Source organism: Lontra canadensis, unplaced genomic scaffold, assembly GCF_010015895.1.
Source record: "Lontra canadensis isolate GAN:19392208 unplaced genomic scaffold, GSC_riverotter_1.0 scaffold31, whole genome shotgun sequence".
Taxonomy (NCBI): Eukaryota; Metazoa; Chordata; class Mammalia; order Carnivora; family Mustelidae; genus Lontra; species Lontra canadensis.
In genome coordinates, this window is record NW_022631025.1 from 9062525 (window position 1) to 9085149 (window position 22625).

A 22625-nucleotide genomic window follows, 5' to 3' on the forward strand; every position below is an offset into this window, starting at 1 on the left:
CAAATGCTTTTTAAATGTGTGTTCTCAGAAAAAAAAAAAAAAGTGCTGAGCAACTTGGCTCCTTACCAATCTGCAGGGTTTCTAGAAAAGATTCGCTTTCACATGGTACTTCTAGTGTCCTCAATTTCAATGAGATTTTAAATTGTTTTTCTTTTTCCTACTGTCAGCCACCCTGCCTTAAAGGATGGGTATGCCTTATATTCTGAGTGGTTCCATCTGGAATCTCAGGTGCTTAGCTATAGACGTTTGGATATTGCTTCTCTGGTTGTCTCCACACCCATATCCCTGTGACTTAGACCCCACGGTCTTCATCTATCTGCCAACAGCACAGCAAACCAGGCCTATCCGTATGTTCACTGACATTTGGTTAACGGCCCCTCATTTGTGACTGGGGCCCTGTGACAGAGATGGCTAGTTGACCCCCAAAGATTCAAGTTCCCCATTCCCAGGGAAGGATCTGTTGCTGGCAAGTGACTGCCAGACAAGAACCATATTCACGAGCCCTCCTTGCCTATCAGTAGGCCTTATAAGTAGTTCTCACCATGTAATGTGAGCAGAAGAGATGTGTACCACTTTTAAGTTGAGATATTTAATGATTAGCTACAAAGTCTTTCACTGTCTCTTCATCTTGGCCATTGGCTGAATGATACCAGAGTAATCTAAAAGTTACAAGATGGCCAAGCTATAACATCAAAGCTGCCTGGGTCTCAGAGCCACTGCTTAGAGGAGAGCCACCTAACCTGTGTCAGTCTGTGACATAAATATAAAAGAAATGTTTGTTGGGTGATTCCACTGAGATTTTGGAATTACTTGTTATGACAGCTCTTTTACCCTGATCATACTGGACCTATAAGCCCAGAAAACCCTCCTCATGAGGCCTAGCTCATTAGATCTAGATCATCCCCCTCATTAGGATCCTGGAATTCGATGAGCCTGAATCTGACATGAGTATTAATGGGTTGGAGGTGGCACAATGCTACAATGGAAGTCCTGTCACTGATTCATGCCCACTGCAATTTGGGGGGAGGGAGACTATGCCTGAGACCGCTAATTGCCTATCAATAGCCATTATCCCCTTCCTTCTAACTCAACCCAGGTTTTGTTGGAGGTGGCAATGTGCTGGGCCACTAAAAAATGTATTTCCCAACCTCCCTTGTAGGCAGAGGGATCTCACCAAGTGTGATAGATAGCAAATGTCCAGTTTCTGGGAAAGTTCCTTAAAGGGGAGCAATGTTAGCCAACATGCCTCTCTGGCCTTCTGTCTTCTTCCTGTCCTCAATATTTTTCCAGTGCGTAGAGTTTCAAGAGCCACCTTACGACCACGAGCATGAGAGCCACAGACTAAGGATGATGGGACAGAAAGACACAAAGTCTCCAGTGGCATCTTGGGCTCCCCTACCAAGTCTGGATTGCCAACCACTGGAGTTCTTGTTATGTAAGAAAAATAAACTCCTCATCTGTTGAAGCCACTGTTTTGTAGGGTTGTCTGCTCCTGCAGCAGCTAAAAGCAATCCTAGCTGTGATCCTTCAGACACAGCTCAAGTCATGTATCGTCCTGACAGGCTGATCTTTCCGCCTTCCTTGGTGTGTTCTCTTCTTCTACTCACCTTAATGCTTCCCAGCCAGGACTCACACTGGACCACCGAACCTCTAAGCCCATAGGGTATCTCTTGAAAATAAAGAGCTTGCTGACCCCATTTCTAGTCATTAGCCTCAAATCCTGCTCCTTGGAGTGACACCTGGGAATTTCCAAGCTCCTTGTCTCTTCAGTATCCCCCCACTGCTGCTTCGCCTCTGCACCAGAGAGCTCTGCCATCTCGGCTCCATCGATGTAATTATGGGATTTAAAAGAAACCCAAGAAGTTATTACGTTCATTCACCTGCCTCCAGGCAGGACTGTGATTAGCTCTTCCAGACACAGAGCTGGCTTCCATGGGCCAGAGAAGTCTCTCACAAAGCATGACTCACTGGTAACTTCGAAGGAGTCCATTAAATCTGTTCTCAGTTTCCCAGCCAGTAAAATGGGTATTGTGATGTGAGCAGAAAATGACAAGACCTTCTGCTGAAATCCATGGAGTTTAAAGCAGAATATGATTGCTTGCTTTCTTCAGTGCTGTAAAAGACTAAAATGGCCAAACACGCCACACCTCCTCCCATTGAGGGAGTGGGTCTATCTCCCCACCCATTAAAGGTGGCCTTGTAACTTGTTTGAACCAACCAATGTGGTGGGAGGAATGCTGCATAAGCTCCAAAGTCAGCCTCCAGGAGCCTTGTGGCTCCCACTCTCCTCCTCTTAGAAAGCTCCCTCCACCCCAGAAGGAATAGTGAGCCGGACTCCTGGAGGATAAGGACCGTGTGAAAAGGGACAGCAACACCAAGGCCCCAAACTTGTGAGCGAGGCTATCACAGACATTCCATTTCAGTCAAGCCATCAGATAATGGCAGCCACACCAATGACCACAGCAAGACCAGCAGAATGGTCCCACTGAGCCCAACCCGAAATGCCAACTCACAGAATCATGAGAAACAAGAAACTGCTATTGCTTTAAGTCAATAAGCTTTGGGGTAACGTATTAGTTTCCCAGGCTGCCATGACACATTGCCACAAACCCAGTGCTATCTATTCCCTCACTGTTCCGGAAAGGGGAAAGTCCAAAATCAAGGTGTCGGCAGGACCATGCTCCAGCTCTGATGCTCAAGGGAAGAAACCTTCCTTGACTCCCTGTCTTCTGGGGGTTGCCGGCAGATTTGCGTTCCCTGGCTTGTGGAGGTGTGACTCCCGTCTCTGCCTCTGTCTTCACGTGGCCTCTTTGTGTGTGTCCATGGCTCTGTGGCTCTTCTTATAAGGATGACACTGATTAGATGTGGGGCCCCCTTTAATACAGTATGACCTCACCTTAGCTTACATCGGCAGAGACCCTCTTTCCAAAACAAGATGGCATTCGCAGGTACCAGGGCTCAGGAATCTTTGGGGAGAGACACAATTTGACTCACAACAGGTGGTTTGTTAGGTAGCAAAATGGAACTGATCCTGATGCTCCTTCCTATAATTTTTGTCCTTCAAGCACAGAAACATAAAGATAATAAAATAGAAAGGATTTTCAGTTCTGAAAGATAACACCTGACAGTGTCTAGACAGTTTCAGAATCTCCCCCCAAGAGAACAGATAAACAGAATATTGTATTTATCGTTAAGGGTCTCAGCGGCGGCACAAAGCAAAATTTTTTTATCTATCAGGCAGTATCGAATCTTATCTTTATCCACGTGTTAAGACTCATTTTATGGGAATGAAACCTATGTGCACTTTCCCTCTCTGGTCAGAGCATGCTCTGTCAAGCATGCGTGTGACGTCTGCGCCAAAGTCAAAGGTCTGTTCGAACCTTCTGGTTACCGATGTCCCACTTTCTCTTCTGCCTCGTCCGAACTTTTTAAAGCTACCAGCTTCCTCCATTTCCCTTGCCCTGACTCCCTTCCAACCCTCTGAAATCTGACTTCCTTCCCCACAGCTTCACTAAAACTACCGTTTCAGACCTTTATGCTGACCACCAGCAAGGCAAACCCAACGGCTCTTCCTTTGTCCTCTGACCTTTCAAACTGCCCTACTAGCTTGCTTTTCTAGCACTACACTGTCTGCCAGGTCTGAGCCCAATTCTTCTTCCTCTCTTTTTGCAGCTTTTCCCTCTCATACCAACTGGCAGGGGCTCATGCCCGTGTCCCATTATTTTCCTTTTCCCACTACATCTTCCCACCTTTACTGATGACTTCCTAATTAATAAGTGCCATCCTGACCTCTTGTGCAAGCTCCAAGACTACATCTCGAGCTACCCTATGAGATATGTTGTGTATTTTATGCTTCTCTGTATCGATCAGAGTAGGCCTGGTTATGCTGTCATAACAAAGAGTCCAAAAATCTTCATGGTTTATAAATACAAAGACCTCCAGAGAGCAAGCGCCGCCTCCCCTGACTGTCCTGACTCCCGGGCATAGGCTGCGGACCCATCTGGAACACTGCTGATGGTGCAGAATGGGGAAAAGAGGACATGGCAAAGGCCAGGCTGGCTCCTGAAGTTTCACCTCCAAGTGACCACATCACCTTCAGTAAGGTGAAAAGTAAAATCCTCTCACAGGGCAGGAGGGCTAACTATAAATCAGTGCGCAGCCTCCCATGTCCTCTTAAAAACAAAAACTCTACGAGAGAAGTACCCAGTCAGCCACCCAAAACTTACTCGGATTCCAGGTTTTCATAATGACTCATTGCCACCATCCTTATCCAGTTTCCCCCTAATGGAAATCATGGCATTATCTCTTTTAGAAACCTCACCTTTCCCAGTTACAAAAATTCGTAGGAAAATTTGGAAAATATACGTACCATGCAAACACACACTTCACATGCCAGGAAACAAAAATCATCAGTCATACAACTAACTCCCCAGGTGTAACACAGATAACCCATCCACATATGTCCTTCTGGTCTCCTTATCATATGCATTGATCTGTTATCTCTACAGGGAGATATATACATATTTATTTTTCAATAAGAATGATTTCATACCATACACACAGCTCTGTGGCTATCAAAATCTATCAAGATAACTGCAATATTTTCTTTTCTTCTGTTTTGAAAAATAGCATGATAATGACTTGCAAATTTAAGTATCCTGCTCTAACCTCTCTCCTGAGTCTCAGAAACCTACATAATAGGAAATTTCCTACTACTATATTCCCTACATAAGAGAAAATTCCATTTGCATTGTTCATAAGCATCTTAGATGTAATATGCCTCCAACTAAACTCTTGATTCACCCTGAAAGCTTGCTCCTCACCCAGTCTTTTCAATTTCTGTGCAAAGCATCCACGTCCTGGGGCGCTTGTGTGGCTCACTGGGTTAAAGCCTCTGCCTTCCACTCAGGTCATGATCCTAGGGTCCTGGGATCGAGCCCTGCATTGGGCTCTCTGCTCAGCAGGGAGCCTGCTTCCTCCTCTCTCTCTGCCTGCCTCTCTGCCTACTTGTGATCTCTGTCAAATAAATAAAAAATAAAATCTTAAAAAAAAAAAAGCATCCCTGTCCACCCAGAACTCCGACCCCAGAGACATGGTGATTTGTCTTTTTCTCCCACTGTTCCTGGACCACATCTAACTCATCTGCTCAATGTCCAAGCTGTATCTCTGACCTGACAGCCCTCTCCCCTGCAGACCCAGCTGCCGCCACCACCAGTCCCCTAGAACCGGACTCCTTGTCCCCACCCTTTGCTTCTCTGTGGGCAAGCCAGAGCGCACTTTTAAACAAAAGTCAATTCAGTCACGCTTCTATTCCAGAAACCTTCCCACTGCACTGGGAGTAATACTTAAACTCTCCCCACGACTTGGAAGGATTTCGTTGCTGCCTACTTCCTCATCTCTCCCACTCTCCCTTCACCTGCTCTACTCCAGACACACGGGCTCTTTCTTTCCTTCCAGCACACCAGACTTACTCTTACTCCAGCCACGGCCCTTGCTGATTCCCCTGCCTAGTCCCGGTCCCCGTCACTGACCCACTCGGGGAGGCCTCCCTCGTCCATTCTTTTGAGGTATCCACACTCTCCACGTGGCTCTTGAGCATTCTCTGCATAGCAATCATTTTAGCTGTATTTCCTTATTTCTTTCCTGCTTTACTTTATGATTTTCCCACTGGAAAATAACCTCTTTTATTTTTTTTAATTAAAGGTTTATTTATTTTATTCAGAGAGAGAGCAAGTGTGTGAGAGGGGGTGGGGCAGAAGAGAGGGAAAGAGAATGTCAAGCAGACTCCATGCTGAGTGCAGGACTGATGCAAGGCTCGATCTCTTGACCCTGAGATCACAACCCAGGCCAAAATCAAGAGTCCAAGAGTCGATCGCTGTACCAACTGAGCCACCCAGGCACCCCTGGAAAATGACTTCTTATAGAACAAGAACCTTGTCTGTCTTGCTCGTGGCCCTATCCTTGACCCTTAAAACACTGCCAGGCACACAGCAGACTATAGTCAATGTTCATGACACGAGCTAATGAGTAATTATTTAGGTGTTTCTCAAGCCCAGTAGATTTCCTTTGAAGTATCTGGGGACACAGTCCCCTCTCAGTCCTTTCTCGTGACCAGAGCCTAATCTCAGACCTCATCACCTCACCATGGGGATGACTGCAGCTCCCTCCAGATCCATCTCACTGAGCTCCCTCTACCCTACCCATTCCACTCCTGGTTGGCCAGTTAATCTCCCCATTACACCAGTTTCATCTGTCCCTCCCTTCCCTATGCCTCTGGGCCTGGCTGAACCCCTCCAGGGCTGGTGGAATTCCCTCCATCCTGCCCAGGGTTCTGTCAACACTCCAGCCCTGCTCCCCACCCAGCCACAAGAACTCCATCTCCTGTGTTCTCTTATGTCAAGCTGCTCACTCCCGCTGAATTCTGGGGAACAGATACTGGTTGCTACTTTTTCCCTCCTCACGCTGCCTAGAGAAAGTTAAATACAATAAAAAAAACTTCTTGTGAGTTGAACAAAGTGATTGGCGAGAGAGCCACACACAACAGGTAAAGTGGAAACACCTTGTAAAGGGATAGAGTGAGAGCAGGCAGCAATGTGGAACAAAAGAGGGCAATACTAGTAGGTCAAGCAACCCAGTGAGGACCTCAACAGGGAGGTGACAATCTTGTTCCCGCAGAGAACAGATGACCGCCACTGCCTTGAAACATGTCTGTGAACTCGCCGGAGAAGGTACTTTTTTAGCGGACTTTGAGCCTGATGTTTTCTGCGAGCAGAAGGGAAAGCAGACGGTCATGCTGGTGCACATCCCTGCCCGGTGATAAGCACCCCGTAGGCAGCTCTGGTTGGCCTCCCCAGGGACCCGGGACCCCAGGGGGAGGGGCTATTATCTTGGTGAGAGCTCTTCTCTTGAGTTCTCAAGGACAGCACCAAGAACCCAAGGCAGACAGCTCAAACACTTCTACCACAGAAGGGGCTTTCTGGGTGCAGACTGCTGCCCTGTGACCTGCGTCCTGTCACAGCAAAACAAAGTGGTGATCTGGAGGACAGACCTGCTATCTATGGCCGTTCTTCCCATTTTTTCTCACGGGAGGTCTGGTGTCCCAGGGGACTACATCTCCCTGTTCAAACAGGGGAGAATCCAGCCCGACCGTGCAGTCCTACCCATGCCAGAGAAGCCACACACTTCTTAGCAAACACCATACCCTCTTTTGCTAATCTACCTACTTTTTCTAATCAAAAGTCCAGGCAATGAGGCAGACTCTTTATTCTATGTTTTAAAAACCATATTACTGGGACACCTGGGTGGCTCAGTTGGCTAAGGGTCTGCCTTCAGCTCAGGTCATGATCCTGGGGTCCTCGGATCGAGCCCCATGTCCGGATTCCTGCTCAGCAGGGAGTCTGCTTCTCCCTCTCCCTCTCCCTTGGCCCCTAACCCTGCTCAGGCTCTCCCTGTCTCTCAAATAAATTTTAAAAATAAGATCTTTAAAAAATGACATATTATTTAAAAATAAACATGTTATCAACTCAACTCCTTATCTCAGGTCAAATGCAAATCATCAGATGGAGAAAAAAAAATTTTTTTTAATTTCCTGGCTTTTCCAGGAAAGGAATAATGTGACTATAATGTAAGGAGTGATTGAAAAAAGCATGACCAGACTGTACACATCTAAATACCTATCGTTGGTTGTTTCTTTTTTCTTTTTTTTTTTAAAAAGATTTTATTTATTTATTTGACAGAACACAAGCAGGCAGAGAGGCAGGCAGAGAGAGAGGGGGAAGCAGGCTCCCCGCTGAGCAGAGAGCCCGATGCGGGACTCCATCCCAGGACCCTGAGATCATGACCTGAGCCGAAGGCAGAGGCTTAACCCACTGAACCACCCAGGCGCTCCTCATTGGTTGTTTCTTACAATGTCACCCAAGAAGGGCCGTGCAGTCTATTCTGATAGAGCGGTCCTCCTGAAATCATCTTTGGAGTTCTTCTTGGCAACTGCTTTCATAGTTACTCGAAGAGGCCTTTAAAAACCAGCTCCGTGATTCTACAGTCATATCTTTGCATTAACTCAAACTGAGATTATCTAATTTCACAGACCTGATCAAATGCTAATGACTTTGGCTCATGCCAGAAACCACACAATATATCATTTATGGATGTGTGCCCATGTGTGCGCACACACTAAAAGTACAACTTGGTGGTAGTGCTGGCTTCTGGAGGAGCAAAAGAAAGAACAGGATGGGGGAGCAGAATACAGGGCCTTCAGATTTATCTGTAATGTCCTTTTTTTTTTTTTTCCATTTAGAGATATCTAAGAAAAAAGTCACAAATGTTGGGACACCTGGGTGGCTCAGTCAGTTAAGCGCCTGCCACCTGGTCTTACTCAGCTCAGGTCGAGATCTCAGGGTCGTGAGATAGAGACCTGAATGGAGCTTACTTAAAAAAAAGAAAAAAGTGGGGGCACCTGGGTGGCTCAGGGGGTTAAGCCTCTCTGCCTTCGGCTCAAGTCATGGTCTCAGGGTCCTGGGATCAAGTCCCACATCGGACTCCCCGCTAAGCAGGGAGCCTGTTTCCCACTCTCTCTCTGCCTGCCTCTCTGCCTAGTTGTGTTCTCTCTCTCTCTCTCTCTCTCTCTCTCTCCCTCTGCCAAATAAATAAATAAAATCTTTTTTTTTTTAAGTGACCAAATGTTCACATTTGTTCATTCTGTCCAGCAGGCCCTGGGGTACCTGCCATGTTACCATCTCTCTAAATTTGCTACATTTTTGAAACTTTCCAAGTAAGAGAAAAAGCAGATTCTCCGTCAAGGGAAAAAGATTTCATGCCACTGAGCTTATTTTTTTAGAATAAATGTACTCTAAACTTTGAGAGCAATTCTTAAAGGACCTCCAAGAATGTTCTGGATGGATTCTGAGAATAAGTAGCACGAAGCCAAAATGACCACTTTAAAAGCACAATGCCCCAAAGGGCAAGGCTAGGAGGCAAAGGAAGTCTCCCTCCTTTCCCAGTCCATAATCTTGGGTCAATGTCCTTGTTCCTTGCAGGCAAGGCCACGACTTCCATGACCCGCTTAGAACAGAGTAAGGCTCATTAGCTGGAGTGCATTCATGAATACGACCTCCAACTTATGAGCCTAGGATCTGCAAAGACTTCCAACTCATCCATGCACCAGAAAGCCAACAGATGGAAGAAAGAAGTTGATTACAGTTCTGCATTTCTTGATCTAGTTCCAGTCTAGCCTGAATACCATTAGGTAACCTGTTCCCTATTTTTTATCTTTGACCTCTTGCATAGGAAGAACAAAAAATTTTATCCTTCGGATGATAAGAGCACTGGTGAAACCTCTCCAGGCTTCTGAGCAGAGCGACACTAACAGGTCGTATAAACATAAAGTCAATCCCAGAGCCAGAGGGACCCAAAAAAGCGTGGAAGAAGGTCAGTCTATGTACACCCAGACCCAAGAGGAAACACAGTGAATGACGTCATCTGGATTTTATTTGTGATAGAAAGGGATTTTGATTCCCTACCTGCCATTTCACCTCAAAGAGCAAGAGTTTATGCAAAGGACAGGTAGATTAGATTAGATTGTGATGGTAGAAAGTGAGTGAAAGTGTGACAACTAGAATCTAAAAGAGAATGAAGAAAGTTAAGTTGCTAGAACAATCTACCTTTATCATTAACCTACCCATTCAATGAATAAAGGAAGAAACCAAGGAAGATGGAGGTTACCACCATCTTTAGTTGTCTATCAGGCAAAAGAAGGAGAAATGTATGACCATTTTAATCCCTGAAGCAGGACTTCAGAGGTCACACAGGGATCTGGCAGAGAAGCTAAACAGGAAGAAGTAAGAGACATTGAAGGGCAGGGGTCAAGCTTGCAAATAAAGATTTAAAAGAATGATAAAACCCACCAGGGGTGTGAATATGAGGAAATGATCACTCTTCGGGCTAGGGTGCTAGGGGAAGCAGAAGTAACTGTAACTTTTCTGGGAGACAATTTGTCCATGTGTATCAAAAGCTTAAAAAAAGTTTCTTTCCTTTGACAAGGCAAGGCCACTCCCAGAATTTCTAAGGTAGCACTAACACATCAAGATGTATGTTTAAGATATTCCATCAACCTCTGTCTATTACTGCGAAAAAACTAGAAACTCTCTTGAGGCACAATAACAGAAAATGAATTCAATAAATCATTGTCTATGCAGTCAGGGCAGTTTTACAGGGCCTTATGCAAATGATAGCGTAGATCTACACTGACTGACATAGAAAGTTGTTCAGGGTATTTTAAAATAAAAAAAAAAGCCCTAAAGCAGATGCACAATACGATCTTATTTTTACAAAAAATGGGAGGATATACATGCAAAGGTTAGTAGCTGTGATTTATGGGTAGTCGACATTTTTGCTTACTTGTTTCCTATTTCTGATGTTGAACATGGATGAAAAGAACAGAAGGCAGGGGAAGCTCTGTTTCTGCACCACTAATCCTGCTTTTTTGGTCCTGCATCTGATCTGAATGCAATAAGACACAATATCCTATGCCAACTTTATCAATTTGTTTGATTTCACCAAACGCAGGCGTACAGATGCCTTCATATGCACTTTCAGAAATTTCAGCCTTTTTTTTAGTCTGTGTGTCCCCAAGTTGTCCAAACAGCCAACTGTACCACTACAGAGCAAACTCCAGAAGCAGAAGGACCACACTTGCCACAACTGTATAAACGTGTGTATTTCCCTAGACCCTAGAGAACACTCGTGGCTGCTGGTTGCTAATAAATTAGACTAGACACTTGTGGGAACCGACAGTACATCTGTTGCTTTAACCCTTTCCTACTGACCAAAACATAATAAGCTCCTGATCGTTTGCCACTGAAAAGAACTAAGGGCTCCCATTTCTTAGCCTTCTTTGGCAAGAAGTCTGAGCATCACATCCCTGCCTCCTCACAATCCCTGTTAAACAAGAGGACGGGAAGATGGTGAGCTCATTACATGACCCCATTCCACCACTAGCTGTGTCTGGGGAGCTGAGATGGGAAACCCGGGTCCCTGGAGCTCCACCTCTCCCCCCAGGTGATGCAATTATATTTGCTTTCCACAGGTAACCACATGATGCAATTATATATCTATGTTCCATGGAGAAGTGAACCGTCGCTCGGCAAATGCATGTGAACTGTAAGAACTAAGAGAACTCCAAAGGAAGGACATGTCACCCTGGCAGAAGGTTCTTTCATTTGCACTTGATGCCCAAAGTTCAAGGAGCTGTCCCAAGAAAGTGGAAGAAAGCAATTCGGAAAGTGAAGACCAAAATCCTGAGTTTGATTGCCTAAAGCCTCGTGTGTTGGCCATTGGTCTAGAACATGTCTGACAAATCAAGCAGTTCCAGAAAACACCAAGACCCCACTCTGTCCTCACTACTAACGAACAGCAATGCTTCCCTGCTGATGTACATTTAAACATAGATTTGTACGCCTATGCTATCTTCACAGATAGCATACATATACTTCTCAGGGAGATCTCTATACCTTCATCTTGTTCCAGTCCTTATGTCCAAAATCATTGGGATTCTTGAATGCAATGTTTTTGTGGTTCCTTGCTTTTGTCTTCCATAAAATAATGGTGATTATTTTGTCCCTTTTCTACAACAGTGCAATGTAGATGGATAAAGTTCTTAGCACAATGCTTGGCACATAGCGAGCAGTGAATAAACATTACTTATTTTATTATTATCTTAAAACAAAACTGAGATGACAGCATGGGACAGAGATTAAAGGAGGGATTTTGAAGCCAGGCTGCCTGCATTTGAACCCTAGCTCTGCCCTTCATTAGCTATTTTGTGACTTTGGACAATTTTTAGGACTTCTCTGTACTCAGTTTCTCCATGTGTAAAATGGAGGTAATAATTATTCCTAATTCATGGGGTAAATGAATCATAATGTGCCAAGATTTAAACTGCCATACAGTAGCCATAAGTATAAGCTGTAATTATTTATTCCTTTCAATCCTGAGTGTCCAGAAGATCCTTTATGTTTTTTCTGCCTTCTGACCTTTGCTCTCTTTACCTAGAGTCCTTATTTTACTTTAATATGTGCCAGATTCTATTATCTCTTTTGTGTGTGAAAGAAAACCAGATTTCACTTAATGAAATTTCAAAATATTAATAATAATTTTTATAATCTATGGAAGCACTAAATGCCAGGAAAGAAGAAGGGTAGTTGATAAGACTTGTTGCTCATACAAGGACTGTATTATGACATTTAAGGCAGCGGTGTTTGAAATCCCAAATGCAAACATTACCGTGAATTTCTTAACTCAACCTAGTCTTTCTTCTGGGCACAGGAATTCAGCCACAATTACATAGAAAGGAAAAGGAGTACATGACACTTACACAAAATTAAATTTTACTTCTCCAGCTCAGATCTTTTCCCTGGAGCTCCCTGAGACATGGGTTCTAGAGAAGTGTTTAACTGTAACGGGTCATACGATTGCATCATACAATTTTACTTTGTGCTCAAAACAAAACAGAAAGACCTATAGGATGGGACTCTCTACCAACATGTGGATTTCCAAAATATGGGAATTTAGGCTTCATCAGAGCCTGGGAGAGCCATGGCAATCATGGGGGATGGGCACTGGTGGGCGTTCCCAGGTTCCTATTTTGCTTTGGCCCTGCCCCTAAACTGAGCAATGTCGCTTACAGGAAACCACAGAATTTGGGAACAGTGGGGGACACTCATTTCCCACTGTGAGTTAGTCTGCTCACTCTTTCGTGAGGTTGGTGCAGGCAGAACTGAGCTCTTTACAGATAAAAATTTTAATATATCAGATTTGAATATTTCCATAACAGGAAGCATGCTGATTTTACCCCCCTCCCCAATAAACATTTTTCAAGGGATAGTTCATCTCATTCTGAATAGAAAGGTGAAAAAATAGGGACTTCTAATAGGAACCCATGCTAAAGGTAGTGAGGGCCACATTTCAACACTGAGTAGGCATGCAAGGGAAAACATTCTCTTTCCCAACTGCAAAATTGCAAAACGTCTCATTGGTGGTTTAAAAAACCAATCAGAGCACAGAAGAGTTTGTCAGGGCTGCTAATGAGATGACAGTTTTTTTTTTTTTAAAGTAATTCCCTGCTTGCTTTTATGGGGAATTATCACGGCTCATGCATCCAGATAGCTCATATGCCCAATTAAGAGCACAAGTTTCTGGAGTAGTTGGTAATCTCTACTACTGTTGCGTGCGTGGCCTTGACCAAATCACATGGCCTTTTGCAAACTGCCTCTCCAGGCTTCATTGTCCTTTTATATGAGCTTTCATGTGAGTCTCCCAGAATTTTTGTAAGGATTTAGTGGTATAAGCCATGAAGCACATCACAGTGTCTGGGACAGAGGAAGGGATCAATAAAGGGTGAGTTTTTATATGATACTAATACTAGGTATGTCCTTACCAATCCAGTCCTTTGCACAATACTTTCTGCTAAGCTCCTTCGTATAACGCTCACCTGATACACAAATGCTTCAAAAGGGAAAGCAGACCCTCCCCACCCCCGAAGGAATATCGAATCCTTTTCCTTGCCTGAGGATTAGGGAACCTTCTCTACTTCACTTGAATGGGGCTCTTCTTGTTCAAATTGTATCACACACCCTGTTCCACTGGGTGTGTCTGGTGAGCTCAGCACCAGGATGGAAATCATATGAGGGAGAACACCCACCCCAGCAGCTCCAACCTGTCGCTGGCAACAGCAGACCCAGCCCAAAGTGCTCTCCAATGTCAGCTTCCTCTCCTACCCTTCCCCCCTCAGCTCTCAAAAATGACGATGTTAGAGACAGTGATGAAGCTGATGGCAATGTCAATGGGGACAGCTGACATTTAACACGTATTCTGAGCCACGCACTACAGACACTGTGTAGACATTATTTCACTCAACCTTCCCAACAGTCATAAGAATTAGGTCCTACGATTATCCCCTTTGACGTATAAAGAAACCAATGTTTAGGGACATTAAATAACAGGCCCGGGGTCACACCATGTGTAGCAGGGGGCAACTCTGCAAGCAGGCCTGAGACCAGCTGAGACCTTTATTCTTAAACCCGAGGCCATGTCCAACCCCATGGCTGCATTCGAGTGTCTATAGCATTAGTGCAGGCCCTGCTGTTCCCCCCAGATCAACTCCACCAAACCCCACAGTCTCCAACATCTTTCTGTCCCAGCCACGCCTCCTGACCTAAAATTCACAGGACAGAGGAGCCGCAGCAGTGCAAGTGAGACACCCATTACTAACTACACTTAGGTTCCCATACTCCCCAAATGAATTCATTGCCCTCTCTGGTTTGCAACAGCCATGAACCGTAATGCAAAAACAAAACAAAACAAAACAAAAACAAACAAACATCCCCATAGGCAGAGATTCCTGAGGACTTCATGCCTCTTAACTAGTACCTTTAGTACTCTAACATTAATACATAAGGCACATTAATAATTAAATTCATTTTAAAGATGAAGAAATAGGCACCAAGAATGCTTTCCCCACAGCTACCCAGCAGGTGGACATCAACCAGCAATGAAGCCGAGTGGGCCCTGGGGAGGTCCTTACCCTCTGACTATTGGGGGCGTCTAATGCCCTGTGGCTGCAACCTCCCCACACGCACTCCTTACACACGTACTGTGCCAACTACCCTCTCACCGGCTCAGCTAAAAGAGGAATAACACGTCCTAGAGCCCTGAGGGCACCGTACAATAATAAGTTGACCCTTCAGGCCCAGGTTCATGTTATCTTTTCACCGGACAGTGTCAATTTCTCAGGGCAAGACAAAAAGGTCCCCCAATACTTGTCAGCAGTTCTCAGCGGAGGGACTGCAGCTGCGGCCCCTCGGCGAGAACTTGGAGCTGCAAACGTGCTCGCATCGAGTGGTGCCACTTGGATTATGCCTCGGACGCGGAGGTGGATTCACTGTCCTTCGCTCGTTGCCGGAGCGCTGGAAATGCAAAAAATGCCAGCCACAGGCCATTCCTTTTTGTTTATTTAAGTGGAGAATTTTTTAAAAATCACTTTTTCCACTTCACAGCTCCTTTGGACCAGGGAATAAAAATAGCGAAGTCAACAGGAGCCAAACTTCTTGGGGGGGGGGGGGGGGGGGGGGGGCGGTGAAGAGCCCCACAGAACAGCCAAAGTCCTCCAGCCGCTGCCTGGAAACTCAACTCTGACTGCAACCGCTTCTCCACTTGCCCCATCTCACAGCGGCCTCCAAGGCCGGCGCAGTTGAGAAGGAAGTCCGCGGCGAGCCCAGCAACAGCTCACCCCGCGCCCTTCACCCTGCCCGGAGCGGCCACCTGTGCGAGGCGGGGTCGGGGAGGGAGGTGGCCCCGAGGGCTCGCTCGGGGAAGGGACGCTGGTGGCCGGGACACCCGGGAGGGCTGGAATCGTCAGGGAGGCGCGCGGGCGGGGGACGTCGCGCGCGGAGACTGTCGCGCGCTCAGCGGCCCCAGCGCGGCCGCCTCGCCAGGGGCCAGGGGACGCTCCGAGGGTCTCAGGTGCACCCCACCTTGGCGTCCCCGGGACTCGGTGCCCGCTCGGTCCGCCGGGGCGGTGCGGCGGCGCAGCGGGGCGCGTCTTACCTGTTGATCTTGAGCGCGAACGCGCGCCGCTCTGCGCCCGGCAGCGTGGCCATGGCCCGCGCGCGGCTGGTCGGCCTCTAGGGGCGCGGGGCGCGGACGGCGGGGGCCCGGCGCGCCGCGGAGCCGCTGCAGCGCACGCCGAGCGGGACGCGAGCCTCATCTGTCAGTCGGCGCTGGAAACTTCCGCATTTCCACCTTGGGCGCTGCGGTCACCGCGGGGGAGGGCCCAGCCTCGGAGCGGCGGCCGCGAGCCCGGCCAGCCCCCCGGCGCCCGGCCCGGCACGCAACGAGCGGCGGGCGAGAGGGTGTGGACACGCCGCGGAACTGCCCTCCGGATGCTCCGACCGACGGCGCGCTCCGGCCGGGGCCCTGACCTCCGGCAGAAGCGAGCGCGGGCGGAGGGCCCCGCGACCCCGGGCCCGGCCGGAAACTCCACCTGCCCGGAGCCGCCGGACTGCCAGCGCGGGTGGGCACGAGGGGCAACGTGCTGGGCGCCCGCCCCGCGCCCTCGGCCCGGCTGCCGGCTCGGGAAGCCAGCCCTGCGCGTCTCAGGGCTGGGCCTTCGGAAGGGTCCGTTCCAAGCCTGGGGGGCGGGGGATGGGGGGGGGGGGGTGGGAAGAGGCAGATTTGAAAACAAAAACCAACCAACCAGCCAACCAGCCTACAAATCAGCTTCTCCAAAAGATGGGTCCCGCAACCTTCCTGGGGCACTTGATGTAAATATAATGAATCCAGCCAAGGAATAAACATTGTAAGTCATTCCCTAACATCCCCTTCAATTTTTTTTTTCTTTCTTCTTTCTTTTTTTTCTTTTTCTTTTTTTTTTTTTCCAACAGAAGGATAAATGCCTTTCTCTGGGAAAACCCTGCACGCCTCTTTCCTGTGGTTCAAGAATATGCTGCGGCCCTGTTTATTTCGCTTTCAGACTGAGAAGTTTGCTAAGAGGCCAGACCCAACTCAAGAAAAATCAGAAAAGTCCCAATGCTCACCAGAGTGGGAAAGTACATGTTTATTTCAAGTTACTGGTGTGCTCTGAGTTTTGCTATAATAGAGCACTCTCTAAATTCTGCCTCTGTTTGGCAACTTGCCCTTTAAAAAATACTAAAGCAAGGGACGCCTGGGTGGCTCAGTTGGTTAAGCGGCTGCCTTCGGCTCAGGTCATGATCCCAGCGTCCTGGGATCGAGTCCCACATCGGGCTCCTTGCTCAGCGGGGAGCCTGCTTCTCCCTCTGCCTCTGCCTACCACTCTGTCTGCCTGTGCTCATGCTCTCTCTCTAACTAATGAATAAATAAAATCTTTAAAAAAAAAAAATAAATAAAAAAAAAATAAAAAATACTAAAGCAAGATATTTTTGGTTCAGAACTACACTGGTGCCCAGTGTGACTGCTGACCATTGGAAGAGATGGTTAGTCTGAATTCAGGTGTGCTATGTAAAATGCTCGTCGGATTTTGAAGACAGTGTAGAAAAAATAATGCAAAAATATCCTGTCAGTGATTTTTTTTCATTAATTGAATGTTCAAATAATAGTTTTGATATTAGGCAAACAAAATATTAAAATTATTTTCACCTGTTTGTTTTTCCTTCTTTAAAATGTGGCTTGCGTGAATGAAAGTTTAAATTACACAGGTAGCTCACATATGACAGTCACACGTATGTGTGTGGTTGTCGTTGGCAACCTAATGTATTAGTAAAACACCTGAGGACTGAATTGAGTCTCTTCTTGATCACCTTCCTTTTCTCTGAGTTTGGCTGGCTCTGTTAGATTAGTAATTCCTCAGAGCAGGTCAGGTGACATTTCCCTGTAAGTATCAATGCCTGTGGGGCACCTGGGTGACTCAGTCAGTTAAGTAAGCATCTGCCTTGGGATCGGGTCCTGATCTCAGGGTCCTGGGATCGAGCCGTGCATCAGGCTCCCTGCTCAGTGAAGAGCCTGCTTCTCCCTCTCCCTGCCACTCTGCCTACTTTTGCTCTCCCTCTCTCTCTTCTCTCTGTCAAATAAATAAAATCTTTTTAAATTTTTTTTAAAAAATCAATGCCTTTAAGCACATAAGACAAAGTTCTTCCGTCCAACATGATAATATAGGCTATGAAAAAAGATCCAAAGAAAAGAAAGCTTTTTGTAATGTGGAGTTTCTGGCTTTCAAAAATTCTGAGTTTCTTTACTGCACTGGGAGCTGTAAGCCAACATTTAGATCTAGGGATGCTGAGAGAACAATTCTGTGGTGACTTCTCGAACTGGGAGCAAATGGGTGATTTGTAGGCAATTCTTCACACCAGAATCTTGAGTCTGCTGTGTACCAGGTCGGCCTTTCATATGGTTTCTCGGAGTTTCTAAATGTTTGTGACACAGGTGTGCCTACACAGCCAAAATATTCTGGTTTCCACATAAACACAAATAAAATGTAATGAGAGTATCTCAAGTTTTCAGAATTTGCAATCAAGGGAAACTTTTTCTGGAGGGGGTGGGTAGGTAAGGGGGAAGGAACCATAAATTCTCCCACCTTACACCTATCAGGCTCCATACAACTTGGGATTGGATACCTAATTAGAAAGGTTAGGCCAGCATTACACTCCATGCTGTCCATTCTCGGATGGTTAGAAATGACTCCAAATTTCCTCAATAGCCTTTTAACAATTCACTGTGAGTATGTTTTCCACTAATTTAGTCAGATGCCTATTTTTAAAATGTTTCTGCTCTGGGATACATTCACAGATCACAGATCACTAGCTAAAGCCCTGGCTTCTCACTATTTCTTTAGTTCCCTGTAGTCGGGTGTCTCTCTTGGCCACCCACTCTGTCCAAAATGCACTCTAGAAAGCCTCCTTCTTTCCACACCAAGGACCTCTCATGGCCTTCCTCTTTCTCTGCATCTCTATGTCATCGATTTTGTTTTCATCTTCATAAAATTCCTCCCTAGACTTCTTTCTTTTTTTTTTTTTTTTTCTCTTAAGAGAGAAAGAGCGAGCTCTGGGTGGGGAAGTCAGGGAAGGCACACAGGGAGAAGGAGAGAAAGAATCTTAAGCAGACTCACACCCAGCACAGAGCTGATTCAGGGCTCCGTCTCACGACCCTGAGATCATGACCTAAGCTGAAATCCAAAGCTGAATGCTTAACCAACTGAACCACCCAGGCATCTACCTCCCTTGACTTCTATACCAGATGTAATGTCCATCATGTCAAATTCTCCTCTCGCTTTCCCTATGTCGTCTTCTTACGTCTCTGGAAAGCCAACTGCTTTCTTGGGCATCTTGCATATTTTATTTAACAAACAAATAACACTTACCTTGTACGAGAGCCTGTTTTGAGCCCTTACAAATGTTAATTAATTAGTTAATTACAAGCATTAAGTGAGAACATTATGCCTACTTTGCAACCAGGAAAACTGAAGCTCGGAGAGGTTAAGTGATTTGCCCAAGATCACAAACTAGTAAGGGACAGAGTCATTTCCAATCCTAAATGCGTCCACTTGACTATCCTAAAACTAACACTCTCCATCCCCTCTACCCGGTTATCTGTAACCTGGCTGTCCCTTTGTGATCACTCATTTCTGCTGATGGCCCTCTTTCCCCGTTTGCCAGTTCGAGGAGTTTGGAGTCATCTAGGGTGGGAAAAGCAGGAAACCTGCATTCTGGCTCCAGCTTTTCGTAAACCGTGTGACCCAGAGCCAGTCACCCCCCGCTGGGCTGACCCAGCCCTCTGCCTCAGGCTGACGCCATCTGCTTGCCTCCCTCTGAACTCTGAATGCGTCAGCTCTAACTTCTTCCTCTTCTTTACCCTTTGGGTCTCATCATCCACCAAGCCCTGTTATTTATGCTTCAGAAACCTCACTCCTACTTAGTGTCCTTGTCCTCGCTCCTTCCCCTTGGGCCAAGCTCTCAGCAATCAACCTCTGGGTAATAGCACAAAGAAAAGTTTTTAATGGCCTCCCTGTCCGTTGCTTCTTTTTATTCTGATTGAATCAGACTCTACTGTTGTATGAATTTTACTAAGACACTTGTTTCATCATCTTCTTTCCCTGCTTAGTTAACTTTGGTGACTTCCCATAGTGCTACAACCAAGTGTGTTCTCTGCAACTGGTTTTTTTATAGACCCACCCTATGTAACTAATTCTGAACCTCACCTCTCTGTAGAAGCAAAGAAGATCTTTCCTTCTTTGCTGGTGTCATTCTTCCTGCCTTCCTCACCTGAAGTCCTAGCCAGTCTCTCCTGATCCTTCTAAGTTTGAATGGAGTTTATACCCTCCACCTCTACCTGAAGGAGTATGTCTTTCAATGTGACAGCACCTTGAACTAGCTAGAAAGGGTAGGTCATCGTCAAAGAACACAACCTAGTGGAATTTAAGGTCCACAGGACTGCAGAGCAAAGTGTGATCATTTGCACAACTCCTTCTTTATTCCTCGAGCCATTTAAGATGTGTTCATCTGTCACCTTCTGAGAGCATCTGTTTAACACTGGAATGCCCCCTTCTCAGCTCTGACACTTCTAACTCCGTCTCCAATTTTGTTTTTCTCTATAGGACTTCCTCACTATCTGACATACTCTAAGACTTATTAATTTATGTTTATTATCCCTCATGCTTCTAGAATATGATTCCATAAGTGCAGAGAATTTTGTTTTATTCACTGCTCTACCTCTATTGCCTAGAACAATGCTTGATGCACAGTAAGTGTTTGACAAGTACTCATTGAATAAATGAATGCACACTTGACTCAGTATTGAACACAGACCACACACTCAGTATTTGTTAAAGTGAACTTGGATGGGAGTGATCGAGATTCCTGTGTCTTTCGGGAGAAAGTAAAACTCTTTTCTTATTCTCTTGAGTTTTTCAGCTGTGCCTTTGTCTGAAATCTCTGTATTTCTCTCTTGGGTGGAAAAACGAAACCAGCAGGTACATTATTATGAGAAAGTATATGTTTGTATTATTGTTTTGTCATTGACAACAGATACAGAGAGATTTGTGTGCTGGCATTTAAATCCAGCCATAACTCAAACATGAGAATTGGAATTCCTATTTTTCTCCACTTTATTCCTTATACTGTCACAAGAAATCTGTAAGTATGAAAAGAATATAGAATAAGAAACTTTCCCTTAATGATCATGGTGATAAACACACATGTATGAGAATAATGTATATATTTTTATTTGTACACTTTTTATATTTTTCTTAATTTAGGATTTAGCCCATATTCCAACGTGCAATGTTATTTCAATAGTAGTATTCGTCCCATAGCATTTTATAACTAGAAAGACCTTGGATTAATTCATTAATTCATTAACTCACTATTTCATTATCATCTGTATGCTTTGTCTTCATTCCCCAGACATTACTGAGTGGTGACCATGCATGTGTCAGGCTTTGTGCTAAGGGATACTAAGGGCAAAACAATGAACAATACTTGCTCCCGGACTTCGCAGAACTCAGGGTCTAGGAACGTGATGCGTTACAAAGGAAAGAAGCAGCTTGGGTTCCTGTGACAAGGCAGGGATGTTTTGTTTCCCAAAACTCTGGTGAGTGCGGAAACACAGAGGGGAAGTGATTTATTCTAGTGGAAAGGGTGTTTGGCAGAGGGACGGACGCTGAGGAAGAGTGACTTAACTCACGCAGTGACACGGGGACTGGATCTTAAACAACAAGGAAGCATTCGCCGGCAGAGAAGGGCGCTCAGGACGTCGCAGGCACAAGGAGCACTGCGTGCCAAAGTGGAGAGCCCAGACCAGCCATGGTCCATACCAAGAATGAAAAGTACAAGGGGAGCTGCCCGGCATAGAGTCAAGTGGAGAGAAAGGAAGCTTTGGAGGTGGCCGAGGCCTGAATAGGACCATCCTGTAGAAGAGTTGAGACTTTCTTCTACCAGGTGGTGGTTGCTGTTTCTGTATCTAGGTCATCGTCTCCTGGGGGTTGATGCCTCTTGCTACCTGGAGGTGCGTGGTGAGGACCATCCAGTAGAGGACGGACCCAGCGTGGTGAGGATCAGGCCTCCTAGATCTGGCACTGCCATCCCCATGTTTTGCACCCTGCGCACACACACTGGACACGAATGAAGACCTACACAGTTCTCTACAGAAGGATTTAGGCAGGTTTCCAAGAGTCATATTGGATAGGGAGAGAGGGAAGATTTACGGTGGACAGAAAGTCAGGCGTGGTGCTCTGGTCTGGTTCCTTCCGCCTCTCACTGGAGTGCCTCACTGGGGTACAGTCATTGCCTCATTTCTGACCTCAGCTCTCTCACTGACTTCCCTTAGGCCACCCCCACTGATCCACTTCCCCATCACTCTATTTTCTTCTCCTTAAAGAAAAAAATCATACCTGGAGACAGGAGTGGGTGATTGTGGTTGGCTTAGAAGAGCTCCGACTCATTCTCCTGAGCTACCGAAACAGAAGAGGGACAAAGGGGAGGGTAGTTGGTGTAGACAGTGAAGACAACCTACCACACTCACACTGTTGAGAACTTGAGTAAGATAATGCCCATGAAGGACAGAGCATACTGCTGGACAGCCGCTATCGTCCCAGGGCATGTGGGCTGTGATTTTATTATTATTCAACATTTGTGCTCCTTGAAAGCCATAAAAGCTGTCTTTTACATGTTTACTATTATTTTCTCCTTGCAGATTCCCGGAACTAGAATTTATTGAGTCAAAAATTATAGACCCTGCCAAAAAATGCATAAATCTAATCACGAGGAGATAGTAGAAGAACTTAAGTTACGGGACATTCTACTAACAAGGCAGTCTCTAAAAAATGTCAGCATCATGAAAGACAAGGAAAGTCTGAGGAAAAGGTTCAGATGAAAAGAGACTACAGAGGGGCACCTGGGTGGCACAGTCGGTTAAGCATCGGGCTCTAGATTTTGGCTTGGGTCATGATCTCAGGGTGGTGAGATCGAGCCCCATGTCCAGCAGCACGTTGGGCCCCATGCTCAGTGGGGAGTTGGCTTGAGATTCTCTCCCTCTCCCTTTGGCCCCACCCCTTCCAATAAATAAATAAATCTTAAAGAAAGAGAGAGAGAGAGTCTGCAGAC

The 22625-nt window shown here is 46.0% G+C and overlaps 1 protein-coding gene across 3 annotated transcripts in view; it reads right to left on the reverse strand.

The window, feature by feature from the left end:
• Positions 1–15769, reverse strand: part of DOCK8 (dedicator of cytokinesis 8) — a 206189-nt gene extending 190420 nt beyond the window's left edge. For 2 of the 3 annotated variants that reach the window (XM_032866561.1, XM_032866560.1), the window contains exon 1: positions 15601–15760. In XM_032866561.1, the coding sequence (XP_032722452.1) occupies positions 15601–15653 (53 nt within the window). In that variant the 5' untranslated portion in view covers positions 15654–15760. Of the gene's footprint in view, positions 1–15600 lie in introns of all 3 variants that reach the window. The other variant, XM_032866563.1, reaches the window with a different exon arrangement.
• Positions 15770–22625: the final 6856 nt, after the last annotated feature.